Source organism: Brachycentrus maculatus, unplaced genomic scaffold (assembly GCF_059751285.1).
Source record: "Brachycentrus maculatus isolate JH-2025_06_01 unplaced genomic scaffold, ASM5975128v1 h1tg000188l, whole genome shotgun sequence".
Taxonomy (NCBI): domain Eukaryota; kingdom Metazoa; phylum Arthropoda; class Insecta; order Trichoptera; family Brachycentridae; genus Brachycentrus; species Brachycentrus maculatus.
Window position 1 is genome coordinate 1,327,949 of NW_028280939.1, and position 17,816 is coordinate 1,345,764.

Below are 17,816 nucleotides of genomic sequence, written 5' to 3' on the forward strand. Positions count from 1 at the left end.
ATGCTATCAAGCTTAATCATGTTTCAGGTTCAAATCCTGGCGGTGTCAAAATGAATATTTTTTCCACATATGATAAAACATTGCCTAATAAAATATTGAGGAAATACAGCATAGAACAAAGTAACCCATGGTAACAACTTTCGTCAAGTAAAAAAGATTTACTTGGCTAGGCCATGGTACTTAGAGTGCCTTCCGAACCTCTTAATCAAACTTGCCTCTTTACCGGTAGGAACCTGATGCCTTCATCAGGTATGTGTTACCCAGGATATCTACTGCTAACAATCCGTCGACAGTTCTTGTCTGAAAATACAAGGGAGCAGGCAGCCGACAGAACAGCCTGGAGGCAATTTATGGACTTTGTATACCCCACATAAAGAGTGAATAAATGAATGAATGAATAAAATAAAATAATTTTGTAATAAGATACAAGATACGCCGCCGTCTATCTATAAAAAATAATAATCTTCAGCAAACATATTACTGCTTGGTAGTGAACTGACTTAATCCAATGCGTGCAAAAAATTAATTATGTACACACTTTTATATTTCAATAAAAAATGTTCACAATACATATTATTTCTCTGCTTGGTTACACAGATTTATCATTAGTACCATTTTAATCCCCCATCAATCCGAATAAGACAAGTTTTACTATACATATTTATAAAAAGTGATTAGCTTCGCAGGTTTTACATTTTAGATACATTATACCGTGGGTATACTGGCAAAAAACGTTAACACTAAAATCCTGTTTGAATTAAACGTTAACACTAAAATCCCTGTTATTTAAATGTTTTAGCCTAAATAAAATAGCCGCTATTTAACTTAAAGTTGAATTTACTTTTAAGACAACATATATATGACATTTCAAACTACTTAGTGTATTTTGCCAGTTTATAGAACGTTGAAAAGTCAAAATTGCATATTTTCGAGTTAACGTTTTTTGCCAGTACACGATACAAGAACGTTAATTAAGATGTTTTTGGTTTCTCCTACAAAATTTAGTCCAACAGATTTAACCTGTGAATGCTCTAAGTGGACATATTGTATGTATAAAAGTTGGAGAAACAGTAGCACATGGGACAAGTTTTTTTGTTGTTTTTCGCATGCTAATGAGAATTTTTGGAAGTAAACAGTTTTATTTTCCACGATACTGCTATAATCAATCAGTGTTCTTTCGTGATCGGACGTCTTCAAGTAAAATTGAAAACAATCAGTGTGTTAATCTTAAAAAAGCCAAATAATCCAATGCCAATGACAATTTTGCTAACATAATTTTTATGAAGTGATGAAATATCTCGTGATATTTGATGTATTTGTTCTCACAATGTAAAAAAGTTGAATATTTACATATGTAAACAGTGACTGGAAATTTCGCCACTAGAGAAAACAAAAATATGAAAATTAACCATTTCGGCTCAAAATGTCCGATGAAAACTTGTCCGAGTCAATTTTACAAGAGTTTTACTCAACGACTCATAAATTTGACTTTTTCACCGCCTCAAACGGGATGGTTTTATTGAAAAATGACACAAAACTTTTGAAAGCTCAACTGGTCATGTATGATGTCCTGATACCTCTAGTCGGGATATTTATCATTGTCACTAATTTACTAGTTGTAATTTCTAGTGGTCTACTTCTTAAAAAAGGTAATCATTATCCATTATTGTTTTAAAATATTTTTAATTCTAATTCAATCAATAATTCATATTATTCTTATATAATTAAACAATACACTGAATTTGTTTTATTTACTTTTCTCTTGATATATTGTTTTTAAAATGTGTAAAGAAGTGAAGATATAAATATTAAATTCTAGACATTTAAATTGCCACCGAGGCAGTTAATGACTTCACCATAAGTTTGCCATAATGACTTCATATCTGACGAGTAGGTTTATCTAGCGGTCTAAGCGCTCCACACTCAACTACAAACATGTAACATGTGATCTGCGTTGGTATTGCCCGGTACAGAATCAACTAAATAAAACATTGCTGACAGAACATATTTTCAATACAAAGTTTTTCAGATTGATCAAAAACTCATTTTTAGACTAATGTAAATAAATGTCCACATTAATTGTGTAGTAATTAGCTGGTTTGGAGGTCCCGGTTCAATTCCCAGAGGTCTAAATAATATGAGTTATTTTTCACTATAATATTTGATTAGTATCTGAAGAACAGGCCTAATCACCTAATTTTCATGTAGCTAATGATTAATGTAACACTGCATTAGTACCCTGTGCGCCATTGGGTCCAGAGTGGGGTTAGAAGAAGAATAATAAATATTTTGGTTGATAGTTTGAAATATATTTCGAAAGATTATTAACTATCAAGATAATGGTGCATCGATTATATGCACTTATGACTGATAATAAAAAAAAAATTAAGCTCTTTAAATGTAATAAGCATTTTATCGAGATTACTCACCGGGAATTTATATTAAAAATCCTTTGGAATTACCCGGGGAATCATTACCATATGATTTGTTGTTTAAATAATCAAAGTTGGTATGTATTGTTATAGTATTGAATCAACAATATGTGTTTTACACGTGATTGACTCAATTATTTACATTAAACATGTTAACCTTGAAGACCAACCTTAAGATAATAAGTGGGTACTCTTCAACAAGTGAAACAGCATTTTCTAAATATTTTAATTTGATTACCACATTGTACCCATAGAATGACAAGGTTGCAACTAACATCAGAAAATTCTGAATTTTAGATACTGTAAAAAACACTAATGACAATAAAAAAATAGTACAATTTGATATTAAATATTAGATTTAACAATAGTCTGATAAGGTTTTAATTAAGGGGATACAACGAAACACAATATTCAATCAACGGCTGACCGCCAGAGAAGTGACACATGTTTCCAAGCCCGATTTGTTTAAATAATGTATATTGGATTTTTTTTTTGTTTTTTAGAATATATATATGTAGAAAACATATTTTTATATATTTTTTAAACTCTTTTTCTTTGAATGAATCTTTTCTTTTCAAAACCCTATAAATATTTTGAAAGAAAACTTATTTTTTCAATGCAAAAACCGAAATATAAGAAAAAAATCATTTACACAAAATGTTACCTGGATTTAGAGAAAATTAAGTTGCGATTTAACAAATACTGGGCCTTAAAGAATCATACAATTTATTAGTTTTTGCATGATAATGAAAAACAAAACTTTCTGCATCAAAATTAAAAAGCGTTATTTCATAAGAATGGAGAGAAAAAGTTGGAACCTTTTCATTCTAGGGGTAGAGCAGTGAGTAATTATATTATAGAGAATGGAAAATAATATAGACAGTAAGAGGAGTGGAGCCATATACAGTTTTAGTCAGACCAAGTAATAAATTGTGAGTCAAATAGTACAGCCGGAGGTCATAAAAAAATATGCACAGCAGAATTTTTATAAAGGAGACAATGATGTTATTAGTTTCCTTTAAAAAAATAACTGAATGATAAAAATGGTCACTAAATGTAAAATTTAAAACAACTGCACATTTTTAAATATTATGTGAAAAATCCAAATCCAGGTTTAAAACCTCTATCTCATTTGAACTGTAAAATTATTAATAATTAGCTGTACCCGGGCACGCATTACTGTGGCTCAATCTGGTCAAATGGAAAAGAAAGAACACATATATATTTTATTTCGCAATGTTCATGAAGCAATTAAAATATTAATAATCTATGAAACAATAATGCAAAAAAAAAAACATTGAAAATGTTGATAAAAGTGACAGCAGCTGTCATGAAGCACATTGTCCGCCATGACTGATATTTGGTATTGCGTGTCTTGCTGTTATGTTAACAGATGGCATTACATTGAGGTAAAAAAAAATGTATTTTTTTGTCACACGTGTACATAAAAACAAAAGCGTATTTGAATGCAATGTTGCATTAAAAATTCAAAACAATCGGTAAATTACTCCAGAAGATTTAGGATTTTTAAGAATTATTTTTATTTATATAGATTGATGAAAAATCACATAAATTAATTGGTAAAAAATGATATACAACATCATAATTTTTTCATCTCACTATTTTATTGCTGACCCTTATCCACATCCAATGTGCATAGAGCACTGCATCAGATTGATGCAAGTGTATCATTATGCAAAATATTGTATTCGTATACCTATTTTATAAGATAAGACTAGAAGTGTTAAAATAAATTACATAAAAAAATTATAATTAATGATGTTTGTCTCAATAGGGCAAGAGCCACGGTGCACATATTTGCTATTGGGAAATGTGGCCTTAGCAGATTTTATCACAGGATTCATGGTCGTTGGAGGATCTGTCATACCAGAAACTGTGACATATAGAACTCACACAAGCTGCCGCTTTCTCTTGGGTATTAACAACTTCTTTTAACTAATAATTATGAAATGAGACGAATGACATGCTCCGCTCAGATGGGCGGGGTATGTCATTCGTATGGATGACTCGAGCCTGCCCAAAGCTGTCTTGTTTGGTGAGCTTCTCGGAGGAGGGCAGTACAGGAAGTACAAGGATCAACTGAACGCCAGGTTCAGGTTGGCGGAGATTGATGGTGACTGGGAGTCGCAGGCTAGAGACAGAGACGGATGGAGAAGCTCCGTGAATGGTGTTCACGAGGTCTCTGCGCGTGGCTACCGGCACAACAGAAGTAACTAGGATACGGAGTGCACAGTGTGTGCTCGAATTATTAAGTCCAAAATTGGCATGTTCAGCAGTGGCGGTCGGTGACTTTAAGTAGAAGGGATGCTAGACAAATGGTTTTACTCGTACTTTCTACGTACTAGATATCAAATATGCACATCTAGACGCTAGCTCACGAACAATGTATGTACAATTAGGTACCGTATAAAATTATCACCATAAATCCATTAAGCTCCATAACTCAATAATTACAGATACAAAATATCTTAAATGTGTTATTCCTATGCAAATGCAAGGGATGCGGAGCATCCACAGCATATATGGACGCACCGCCCCTGATGTTCAGTCACATGTGCACTCATAGATAGCACCACATGCTGAAGACAATATACTCGGGCATGAGTTGGGAGCTATTATAAAATGAAATCACACATAGTTTAAAAAACTGTTTTTTGTTTTTAGGTGCAATTATATCAAGCACAATGGCATCGGTATACAGTGTTATGTTAATTGCTATTGACAGGTTTCTGTACATTCTACACGGGTTAAAATACCATAGACTTATCTACATAAAGCGGGTGAGATGCATGATAGTGACAACTTGGATCGTTGGTGAGAACTGATTCATTACCATAATATTATACTATTTTTTGACCCATTATTGACCACCACACTACTCAAATTCTTGGAACATCTATATATGTATATAGTTCAATTTCGAAACATAGTGCTTGAATCACTGAAATTTCACTAGACATCTATTGGTTAGATGAAAGAAGGTTTTTATTGAAACTCTTTCATTGGTATGTGAGGTCCGAATCCTGTATTGTAATCACATACATGAGAAATGCTACAAAACATCCTTTTATACACATTTTTTATTTTAGCTTATAATTTGACCAGTTCATTTATTTACAGCATTATTATAATCATTATTTGGTTATATTTGGCCTTGACTGGTGTGCCTTTATTGTCTCACATCAACCGCCTATGAATTAATTTATTTTGCATTATTTCAGGTCTGATAATAGGTTTTCTACCCCTTATGGGATGGTCTGGGGATTCCGAGAATGGTAAAATGTGCTGGATAACCAAAGTAGCACCCCCGAAACTGCTGATTCTGATGTGCGTGATAGGTTTAGTACCTGTGATAATAGTGACCATCCTCTATAGCATCATACTGTATAGAGCTATTAAAAAAGTTTTACAACTTAAAAAAGCGGAGAGTCAAAAAGATATACCGGACGCAAGCAAACTTAGGGTGTTCAGAGGTCGGACCGTCAGTGACTTGGAAATAAATACGATATCAGGGAGGGTTGATAACTTGGATATATCGAAAAGCCCAAATGAACCAACATTACCTGGTGATAGTACGTGCTCATCGAGCAATGGATCTCTTATATTAAACGTGTTTAAAAATAATAAAGATGATAAATCTACCACTACCAACCAACCGAGTACTCTGAAAAAGTGGAAAGCTATAAAAATAGTTCTTTTTATAACGGGAAGCTTTGCGTTTACATGGGTGCCCTACTTTGTGACGTGCGTTGTGTTTGTCTTTTGTGACGTGGAAAAGAGTCCGAAATATTGCCTTAATTTGCAATTTACAATAGCGAGTCCGCTGGCAATACTCGGGTTTGTAAACAGCCTGCTCAACCCCATCATTTATGCATGGTGGCATAACGGATTTAGAACTTCAATTAAAAAAATGTACGAGAAGAGAAAAATGCTTTACATATTAAGAAGATATCCACTTTAGTAAAAAAAAATTGTTATTTGTAATCTTCTTCATCTTCTTGCTCAATGCTGAGCGTCGTGGTCTTCTGGAATGTCAGGCACTTGGTGCACAAGTCCTCTCCATTCTTCCCGGTCCTGGGCCAACTTGATGGCAGCGTTTAGCGAGGATCCGGTTAATTCCTTTATTTGGTCTGTCCATCTTGTTGGAGACCGTCCTCTTGCCCGCTTGCCTTCAACTGTACCTGTTACTACCAGTTTTTCAAGACTCTTCTCGTTCTTTCTGGCGATATGCCCAAAGTAGGACAGAATCCTTTTCCTGCAAGTCGTGGAGAGTCTTTCTGTCACTGACAGTTCGCGGAGAATGGAGACGTTTGTGCGTCTTGCAGTCCAAGGAATGCGCAGCATCCTCCTCCAGCACCACATTTCAAACACATCCAGCATATGTCTTTCCTTTTTCCTCAGTGTCCATGTTTCCACTCCATACAGCGCAATGGAGAATACAAGAGATTTCACTAGACGGGTTTTCGTTCTCCTCAGTATGGACCGATTTTTCCATATCTTCGCCAGACTAGACATTGCTGATTTTGCCAGTCCAATTCTTCTCCGGATTTCTGCTTCACAGCCTCCGTCTTTAGAAATGAGTGCACCTAAATAGATAAAGTCGTCGACTTCTTCATAATCCCTTAAAGAATTGTTCCTTATCAGGGTGCCGAATCGGTCGATGACAAGAACCTTGGTTTTACTTTTGTTTATTTGAAGTCCTAAATGCTGGCTTTCTATTTCGACTCTATGGAGGAGTTCAGCCATTTCGTCCTCATTGTTGGCTATTAGCGTTGTGTCGTCTGCAAACCTTATATTGGAGATCTTTCTGCCCCCTACTGATACGCCACCTTCCCACCCGTCTAGTACTTTCCTCATTATATATTCTCCATATATATTGAAGAGATCAGGAGACAGTATACACCCTTGTCTCACGCCTTTTTGTACTTGAAATGACTCTGAGAGGAAATTATCAACTCTTACCGATGCCAAATTTTGTACGTATAAGTTGTGAATAAGAACTATCAACTGTCTCGGTACACCCATTGCTTCCAAAACCTTCCACAGGCAATTCCAATTCACGCAGTCAAAAGCCTTTGTATAATCAATAAAACAAAGTACGACCGGAACCTTGAACTCCCGACTTTTTTCGATTATTTATCTTATGTTCAAGATTTGCTCACGTGTACCCTTGCTTTTGACGAATCCAGCTTGCTCAATTGAAATTTGCCAGTCGAGGTAGTGTTTTAGCCTTGCTTTTAATATGTGTAGCAATATTTTGCTGGCATGAGAGATGAGTGAGACAGTTCGATAGTTTTCACACTTTAGCGTAGAACCCTTCTTGTGTATTGGAATAAATACAGATTCCACCCAGTCCGTTGGCCATATTCCTGATTCCCATACCGAATTACATATATCGTGCATCCTCTTAATGCCGTCATCGGTCATATTCTTTAGGAACTCAGCTTGGATTCCGTCCTTTCCAGGCGATTTGTAGGATTTGAGTTTTTTAATGGCATTCTCTACTTCCTGGAGGATTATATGGGGTTCATCTGGATTTAAATCATTGAATTCTGCCTGGGGTTGCATACTATCATCTTTGTATAGATCCGCACAATACTCTCTCCACCTTCTGATGACTTTGTCAATTTCACAGATGGTATTTCCCTGCCTGTCCTCAATGGTCCATGTTCGAGGCTTGAACTTCTTGGCGAGTGTTTTCACTTTTTGGAACAAGTCGCGAGTGTGATTAGTGTTAGCGTGACTTTCAATATCCTCGCAAATCAAATTGATGTAGCGCTCTTTATCCGCTCTGCAACTTCTTTGCACTCTTCGGTTCAGTTCGGAGTATTAGATTCTTACTTCCTGGGTAGATGTGCTCAATTTCTTAAGCCGTTTCCTCTCTTCAATTAATTTCCAGGATTCTTCGGATATCCATTGACCTCGTGTTTCCATATTTGTCCTCGGGGCTTGAGACTCTTTGATGCTTGACGCTATGATATTCTTTAGCTGTGACCATTTGTCTTCAGGATTATTAGAATTATCTTGAGAACTCTGGATCATGGATGAGAAATTTACTTGGAATTTCTTCAAGATGTCTTCAGAAGGGGTAGTTCGTTTTTTAGCCACATTTCGTTTTATATTCAAGAGAAAAAAAGTAAAAATAAAAAATATTTTAGAGAATAGAGCAATAATTTTGCCATCTGCTGTGACCAATTAATGCAGCTTAGAAATAATGGTGCAATTCCTAAAAAAGCGTAGGAAAAAACAAATTATCAGATAAGAGAGTTAATTGTTTGCACTATAAAAATAATTCCCTTTACTCTATATGATAATATTTTCCCCTATAATAAATGCTCGTTAGAAGTTGCTGAATTTGTTTGTATTGACTCATTTCGATCAATATTTAGGGCCTAATTCTGCGTAATGAATATGGGTAGATAACGGACATCAATTCAATCAATTGGACAATTTCTTTTACAGAGAATTTATATATTCTGGGAATAATTCTGTAATAAAATGCTCTTTTTTTAAAACTTCGAAAGGCTGATATGTTGAGATGAAAAATTTAATAAATTTAAGATACCGAAGGATATAATTATTAATATATATACATCAAATTTGTTTCCGAATGTGTACAATGTTATCAAATAGTGATAAATTTATATGATGTAGGCATTAACATGAGAATACTTGGTTATAAGTTACATTGAATGACTGATTAAGGAAAAAAGACATGTTCACAATTATATATTTTTGATTTTATTGCTTGATTCTTTTGTTATTTTATTTATTTATTTTTAATAAGTATATATAAATAAGTCATAAACTAAACTATTCAGAGTTACTGTTAGATTTTTCTAATATTTTTTTTTTGTTAACCTGTAAATTCTCATTACATGACCTTATTTTAAGAAACTGTTCATAGGTACTTTATAATTTATTTATATTTCTTTTTTTTTAATGATATATCTTAATAAATAATTGAAAATATGAAGTAAAAAAATCATTTAACCACCCTACACATACGAACGTACGTGATACGCGCGGTTTTTCTTCGCCATTCCGCGCTAACCCGTATGACCTATGCACACGAGAAAAGATATCTATTCCAAAAATATTTAATGCGTACCGGATACACTGACAAATTTTTGTCAGGTTTCATACCTGACAATATCTTGTGACAACAAACGTTTTTTTGCTTGTTTATAAAAAATATGCCTGAAAATAACCCGACGGTAGGGTGGTTTATTTCCAAATACTTTTTGTTTTTTTGAGAGTTGAGAAAGAACAGTTGAGATGAAGCGAGAAAGAAAATGTACTTCCATAAAATGTGATGGCAATTATCTTCATGTCGAATTCTAGAAAACTAGGGAGATTCGAAATCACAACACTAATCACTCTTTACTTTGTCACTTATAATGGACTGCATAATTAATGTAACCAAATGTCGTGAAACTTTTTTTAATTAATGTTTTACTTAGTAAATAACACTATTTCTTAAAATCCACAGTGACACGTGTTTCCATGCATTCCGCATCACATATGGCGTTTGAAAATGATGCGGAATGCATCGAAACACGTGTCACAGTAGATTTTAAGAAATAGCGGTATTCACTAATTAAAAATGGATAGATTTTACCACAAAGTGACTGCCGAATCAATTGATGAAGTCATGAAACTTACTTGAAAATAAAGATAAAGAAAATAAGTTATTTGAAAATAATGAGTAAATAAAATTCACTGTCGTAATTCCCACACACTACCATTCAATGGAAACTCTTAAATGAATAGACTAATTGAATGAGTTAAAGGTGTCTTATTTAAAAGGCTTCCTTTAATTTTTGCACCGAGTGCCAAACATCCCAATGGACCACAGCGTTTACCATTAAACCAGATGAAAAGAAATAAGACTCACCCGCAGCACTCTGTTTCTCTAAAGACTCCAGACTGTTAACCTTCCCATCGGCGGGGAGCTGACGCTGGCTCCCCCAGTCCTCGTGCCTGCCCAGGGGGCTGTAGGGGGGCGCCTGGGGGGTGGGAGGCAGGCGCTGCGACACCGAGTACAGGTGGGCCCCGCTGTCCGTCTGGAGACCCTGTCCCTGGGTCCCATAGTACTCCTCACGAGATCTGTAATCACTAACATTGGATGAAATAACATTAGTCTAAAACATATATACAGTCGTGAAGACTGTTAAAAAAGATAAAAATTTATAGTAAGGCGGGTTTACTAACAAAAGTGCAGTTTTGAAAAAGCAGAAAAAGGATTACATCGTCAAGATCGCAGAACAATATTGGGTGAATATATTTTTTGAGTATTTTGCATATTAAGTTGAAAAAAACAATGCCATATAATGTTACATATTATTTTTTGTCAATGTTTATTCTTCAAATGTACATTTTATCTAAAAAATATATATTTTAGTTTTGAAAATACAGAGCCAGTATTAAACGGTTTTGATTTGTGATCATACTAGAAAAAAAAATTTTTGGACTCACATTTCTGAAACTTGTTGAAAGCCATGTATTTAAGTTTTGTACTGACAGTTCTTGGTGGAACTGCATTTTATATAATAAAACAAAAACCAAATATTTTTCCACTTTTGTTTTGAAACCCGGTCACCGGTCAAATAAAATAAAAGTGGAAAAAATCATAGAATTGTTGTTTTATTATATTGTTAAAAGTCACTTATATTTTAGTTCTATAATCATAATGATACGGTTATCAATGGGTCTCACATAGAAAAAAAAACATATGTAAGAAAGGCATAGTAATTTTAACACATTTCCATTTTTTTTAAACCCTTATTTACTTTTTTATTGAAAGGAATCGAATCAATGCCATTAGTTTTAGTCATATGTCTTTACAATTCTGTCATGGTGTGACGCAAATGACGTAATTAGAGTCAATTAACATTTTTTTAAACTAGTCTGCATTTCAGTAAAACTTCGTATCCAAATATAATTAATTCGACTACACATCAACACCTATATTGTGAAAGAATAGTAGTATTGTGAATATTTCTAACATTATATATAGGAACATAAATTCATACACATTATCAATGTCCAGAAAAGTCGAAATATAATCACACAAAAAGCAACAACAAAAAACGACATGATGTATATTATGAAAATGAGATGACAATTACATATATTTATGAATAAAATGTATGTTAATTTGTTTAGGTATATGCTTAAAAACGTACTTGAATTGATAATCTGGAGGCTGGCCGGAAAATCCTCTTCTTGGATACTCCACAGGAATAATTGTAATATAATTATTTTGATTTGAATTATTGGGAGATTCACTGTAGTGAGAGAGATCCGATGAATGATCCATTGCAAAAAAGATTGTAAAAACCTCAATACAAATGACACAATATTATAAAAAAAGTAAAGTCTTCGGCGCGTTAGACAATATTTCTAGGAATGTATTTTCTTAAACAAATAATATAAACACAATATTGACATTTCGACATTGACATTTCGAAAGAAGTGGGCGAGGGGCGGGGAAAGTCAGGAAACCAACGGCTCGAACATTTTGCCGTCAATTTGCTTTTATCGTTTATTCTTTTCCGTCAAATTATTTTTATGAAAACCGTATTTGAATGACTTTTCAAATACCTTATTAAAATACTAATAGTATATGAATACAATATTTTTTTTGTAATGTATCAAGTTTACAAAAAAAAAACATTTAAAAAAAATTACGCATACTAAACTCATCAATATCTGAATTTTAAAAAAGCCGATTTTCGTAAAAAAATTAATTAACATAACACAGGTAATTTTTTTATTCGATATAAGAACTCAAATTTTCAGATTATGAATTCAGATGGGGTATTTTCATTTAGGAGGAGTATCTCCCATTCTTCCAATTTAATTAAAATATAAATTGTAATCATTCTTCCTTCAAGAAATATATTCTTTCTTCCGTCGAGATAGTTTTTTTCTGTTAAGTGTAATTTACGCTCTTACATTTAGATTATAAATAGGCTCGTTTGAACTACAAGACATCAAATATATGAATTAGCAAAATATTATTATAATGTATTCATATTGTGAATGTTTCGGAAGACATTCATATCGCTCACTCCTTTCAAGAACGTCAAAAATCGTCAATTTACAGTTCTTGAATGTTTTCAGAATGCCCAGAAAATGTATTATATCCCATCAAAAGAGGCATATTTTCAACTTAATATTTACCCGCTACAGGGCAGAAAGTGTTGTTTTTGCATTTGAAGAAAATGTATTGTTTAATTATTTTTTTTAAATTTACTAAATATTTTTCAAATAAAGAAAAAACTTTCAGGTTTTGCTTAAAAAGATCTGTTGCACAGTAAAAAGTTCGATAAGTGGCTTGATATTCATTTTTAAAACATTGTTTTATATTAATAAACTTTAAAATCGTTCTCCTGAAAAATCAAATTTTTTGATTTATGACGTTCTTGAAAGGAGTGAGCGATATGTCGAATTGATGCTTGTGTTCTCTAAAAGGGTTAGTTCTAGTGGGTTAGTTGATAATATATGGGTAATACATGATACGATACTAGCAACCCTGTGTTTTGGCGACGTTTGACATTTATTTTGACAGCAACTGTCAATGTTTGGTCAATTTGTAGTGACGAGTACAGCACATTGATCTGTAATCAAAATTATTACTTTGTAACGCGTCTTAAAGTAACACATTTACCTTTATCTTTGATGTGATGGAATCAAAGTTATTGGAGTATAGAGCTCGAAAACGTAAGGAAGCATTTATACAATCAGCAAAGGATACGATTCAGAAAATAGTGCCGTTTAATGCGACGGCAAAAATGAATACTGTGGATATTCCCGATGATAGTACACCTGTAAGTGTTTACGGTTTTATTATTTTACTTTTTAACCTTTACATAAACAGTTTGAAGAAAAACAGTGATATTTTTGTGTTTTAGCTACTGCCTGGTCAGGAAGACACTGTCGAAAGACCGCAAAGCCCCATTCTTTCATCTGACAACGAATCTGAGGATATCGGGCAGGAAGTGAATTCTTTGTATACCAGATTTACCAAAACTTCATTAGTTGTGATGTCAATTGTTTTATGGGTGGTTGTATTCTTAATTTTTATCCAAATAGAATTTGGGATAATTTATTTAATATGCTCCGCCCTGGTGGGTATTTATTTAAATACCAGAACTGGTCCCAAGCCTAAGGATGAGCCTTCTGCCTACAGCGTGTTCAACAGAAATTGCGAAAGCATCGATGGAACCCTAAAGGCGGAAGAACTCGAAAAGGCAATGATATATGGACCAGCTGCCCTAATGAGGTAGCACAATAAAATTATATTGTTTTGAAAATGATAGCTTTCCCGTTCTTGTTTATTTTAATATAATGGTAGGCTTCTTGGTCATTTTAAAATTTCAATCGGGTACAAAAAATGAAAGTGATGCATAAAAACAGTTGTTTTTTTAAAAGGTACGCATTGTATTTTTAAAAAATCTGAACAACCGATAGTTTCGTTCATTAGCCTTTTTTTACAAAATTCACTTCACTTCAAACCAATATCCGTACCCCAATGGTGCATAGGGCACTGCATCATATAAACGCAGTGTTATCTTGATAGTTAACACATGAAGGAAAGGTGATCATCCCTCCGCTTCAGGTACCAGTCCAGGGTAATATTGAATAAATATTAGAGTGAATAAATCACTTATATTTATTTGATCCCCCCTGAGAATCGAACCCGAGACCTCCAGAACGGTAGCCGAGCGTGCTGACCATTACACTATGGAGGCGGACAAATTCACTTATTGGAAAACAGCATTTTAGTAATCTTATAAAGTACTACATAGTTACGAGTGTCCTCATTTTCGGAATGTTAGTATCCATGTAGTTGAAATTAGTGTTATAAACATTTTCATCAGTTCTTGTCCATGTAGTAGATATTTGGAACACAGATAGAAGTTTACAGTCCATAGAATGCAAGCTAGCCTTCACATAATGATGTCACTATGATTTGGCGATATTAGTGTTAATTTACGCGCCTAGAGTAGGGATGGGGTAAATTAATTTTAATTTCTAAAGGCCACATTCATTTATCTGATTCAATGTAAGTCACTATTGTAAAAAACAATACATCGACTACTTTTCGAGTTTCGCGGACACAAAAATAAGGAAGCTGATTTTTTATATACAAAGAGATTCGAATTTTATTTGACACAGGTTCTCCACCCCTGGCCTAAAGTTTAATCTTTTATATCTATCTTATTTCATCAAATATTTTAAAACTGTTTTATGATTTTTTTTAAATATTTATTTCATCAACAAAATTGTAATACCAATACAATATATACATGAACCGGTGATTAAAAGGTATAACCTTTCTCTCACTCCCAGTAAAAAAATGCTCGGTACTTTTAACTCTTACCCGCACCCAATGATCTATAAGGCACTGCATCATATATCGCTCACTCCTTTCAAGAACGTCATAAATCAAAAATTGTCAATTTTCAGTTGTGCATGTTTTCGGAATGCCCAGAAAATGTACTATATCCCAGCAAAAGAAATAATAATATTTACCCGCTACAGGGCAGAAAGTGTTGTTTTTGCATTTTGAAAAAAAGGTACTGTTAAATTATTTTTTTAAATATACTAAATATTTTTGAAATGGAGAAAAAACCTTCAGGTTTTAACCTAAAAAGATCTGTTGCATAGTAAAAAGTTCAGTAAGTGGCTTGATATTTGTTTTTAATACATTGTATTATATTTTTAAACTTTGAAAACGTTCTCCTAAAAAATCTGTTCTTTTATTTATCCTCGTTCTTGAAAGGAGTGAGCGATATATGTTTACATAAATATTAGAGTGAAAAACCTCGTATATTTATTTTGAACCACTTGGGAATTGAACCCGGGACCTCCACTATGGTAGCTAAATGCACTTACCACTACATTATATAGGCAGACAAATAACTGACTGAAAAATATAAGTTAGTATATCTGAATTTTTTTCATTAGAAATTTTCAGCGCACTGCATAACAGAATTTAGTTAAATTTACAACTTTATATCCCACTAAGTCTGGTGTCGTTCCAATGGTTCGCAATAGTGATATATATTTTATTATAAAAATTATTATATTATTTGCAATAACTTCCTTTGTTATCATGCCTGATTCAATAATATGTATTAAATAAATAAATATACTTAATTTTTTTCATTCAGAACTTTTTCTTTGCTAATTACTCTGTTATTGAAATTATTAAAATTTATAACAAATTTTTAGGTCAGTAAGTTATGGTGTAGTCTTAATATGTAAAAGATTTATTCTGTTTTATTTAATTTTACTTTATATTCGATATAATGGAGAGAAATAATTACAATAGGTTTTATTGTTAAAATTGTTTTTTATTTAAATTCAGTGTATTTTGAGTGCATATAAAGTATAGAAAAAAGTGAGAGTACTGCAGAGCAGTCACTTATGTTATGCAAAATATTCATTTTTAATAACAATTTTTTGTTTTTTTTTTATCACTTCTCCAAAAGTTGATCTGATGAGAAATTTTTGGCAATTCTCTTTTTAATTTAATTTAGTTAATTGCTTTTTAAAAAATCTAGATTAGCTGGATATCTAGGATTCAGTAAATATTGGGTCCTCTTATAAGTAATATGGTATTTTTCCACTAACTCTAGATAACTAAACTATATTTGTAGATACATAGTAACTAAACATTCGTCAGGCGGGCAACACAATTAAAAGCGTGAAAATTATCAAAAGTGTTTATTAAAAATAGTAACTGGTTACATGACACTTAAGTTTGGTTTATTAGGAATGAATGAGAGACATTTAACAATAAATCACTATTCCGTAAACAAAGCCTGGCGGGTGAGGGGTGCAGGGAAGTAAGTGCACTTGACTTTTTCGGAGAAGGGCGTCGTCGCATGGTTAATGTTAAGTTATCTAGGGTTAAATTGAATATGTCATATTACATATTTTGTTGTAATATACTATTATATTGTTATGAATTCATAAAATTGCTTAGTATCAGTGAGCTATGTTTTTAAACTGAGCCAATTGCTCACAAATTATCAGATTATTCCATCTCAAGCAATGTATGAACATTTGATCATCTGTGATTACACCTGTGATTTCTGATTCAAATTTTCACTGGGAATAAGGAACACATATTTTGGATTGCAATTGAATATTAAATTATTTATTTAATTTCAAAAGAGTCCTAACAAAACCACATTACTTATGAGATGACCTACACATACAATTTAACCAGTAAAATATAAGCATAATAGTAGTGCAGTATAATAACCCATACAATCCTACCAACATGAAAAATACTAATACAATTTTAACCATCACTCAAATTTAAACAAGAAATAAAAGTACATCTTGTTATGATTATTTTAATGGATTTATTAATACATTTGTCTTCCTTTTTGAAAAATTGACACTTATATATTGGTTGAACCTAGAAAGATGTATCAATGTATGGATTTTGTCAATATTTTGGTATTTCGCTGCTCAAAACAAATCTTGATAGAATCACTTATGATACCCACTCTAGTGTGTAGGTGAATTAAAGGAATTACATAATGTATGTATAATATAATTAATAAAACATGTGTTTTGTGATATTTGCATGTACATAATATATTATTTATAATGACATTTAAAATGTATTTAAATCCCCAAATATGAGAAAAGTGTAAATCTCTACAACACAATAATAAATTATTCTTATGAAAAAAATTGTTTTCATTTTTCATCAATATTTTTACAAGAGTATCAAAAAAGATAAATTGACATTTAACTAGTGTATATATATATGGAATTATAGTTACATCAATGTAGTACATTTATATATATATATATATATATATATATATATATATATATATATATATATATATATATATATATATATATATATATATATATATATATATATATATATATATATATATAGTTATTTTTGCAATTGCACCTATGATAACAAACATTCTTACATAGTTTGCAAATATTTTTTTACAATAATAATATTATAACTACTAAAAATAATGTCTTTATTTTTTCAGTCATTAAACAAAGCAATAATAAATGTTTGAGCAATTAGTACAATGCTATTGTATAATACTTTTGTTACTGGTAGTATGTATATTATAACTACACTTATTTTTTAAAAATAAAATCATCCAAAGGAATATGACTTTCAACCGTTAATCTCTTTTTCTTCTAAAAATACTTTATTTTTTGTTCTCTGTCTGCAACAAGATGCTGCACAGGGCACCACATCAGACCACATTGACTCGATCATTCATTTTATAGGTGATCAGTCCTGTACTCCTGATTCTTGGATATAAGAATGGGATGTACATTTGATGGCATAAA

General features: G+C 32.4%; 3 protein-coding genes across 4 annotated transcripts in view; 2 read left to right on the top strand and 1 right to left on the bottom strand.

Annotated features, from left to right (window-relative positions):
- Bili (FERM domain-containing protein 8 Bili) overlaps positions 1–11,916 on the bottom strand; it is a 40,279-nt gene extending 28,363 nt beyond the window's left edge. Inside the window, exons 1-2 of one of the 2 annotated variants that reach the window (XM_088262747.1) lie at positions 11,642–11,916; positions 10,351–10,562 (exon numbers count right to left, since the gene is read on the bottom strand). In XM_088262747.1, coding sequence (XP_088118873.1) covers positions 10,351–10,562; positions 11,642–11,775 — 346 coding nt within the window. In that variant the 5' untranslated portion in view covers positions 11,776–11,916. Of the gene's footprint in view, positions 1–10,350; positions 10,572–11,641 lie in introns of both variants that reach the window. The other variant, XM_088262746.1, reaches the window with a different exon arrangement.
- On the top strand, positions 1,159–8,597 carry LOC148307846 (glucose-dependent insulinotropic receptor-like). Its single transcript, XM_088262751.1, has 4 exons — positions 1,159–1,649; positions 4,228–4,368; positions 5,118–5,267; positions 5,675–8,597. The coding sequence occupies exons 1-4, from the start codon at positions 1,424–1,426 to the stop codon at positions 6,412–6,414; spliced, it is 1,257 nt and encodes a 418-aa protein (XP_088118877.1). The 5' UTR covers positions 1,159–1,423; the 3' UTR covers positions 6,415–8,597.
- A 1,094-nt stretch (positions 11,917–13,010) lies between the features above and the next one.
- Saysd1 (SAYSVFN motif domain containing 1) lies at positions 13,011–14,983 on the top strand. Its single transcript, XM_088262770.1, has 2 exons — positions 13,011–13,288; positions 13,373–14,983. Exons 1-2 carry the CDS (start codon positions 13,145–13,147, stop codon positions 13,745–13,747), a joined length of 519 nt encoding a protein of 172 aa, XP_088118896.1. The 5' UTR covers positions 13,011–13,144; the 3' UTR covers positions 13,748–14,983.
- Positions 14,984–17,816: the final 2,833 nt, after the last annotated feature.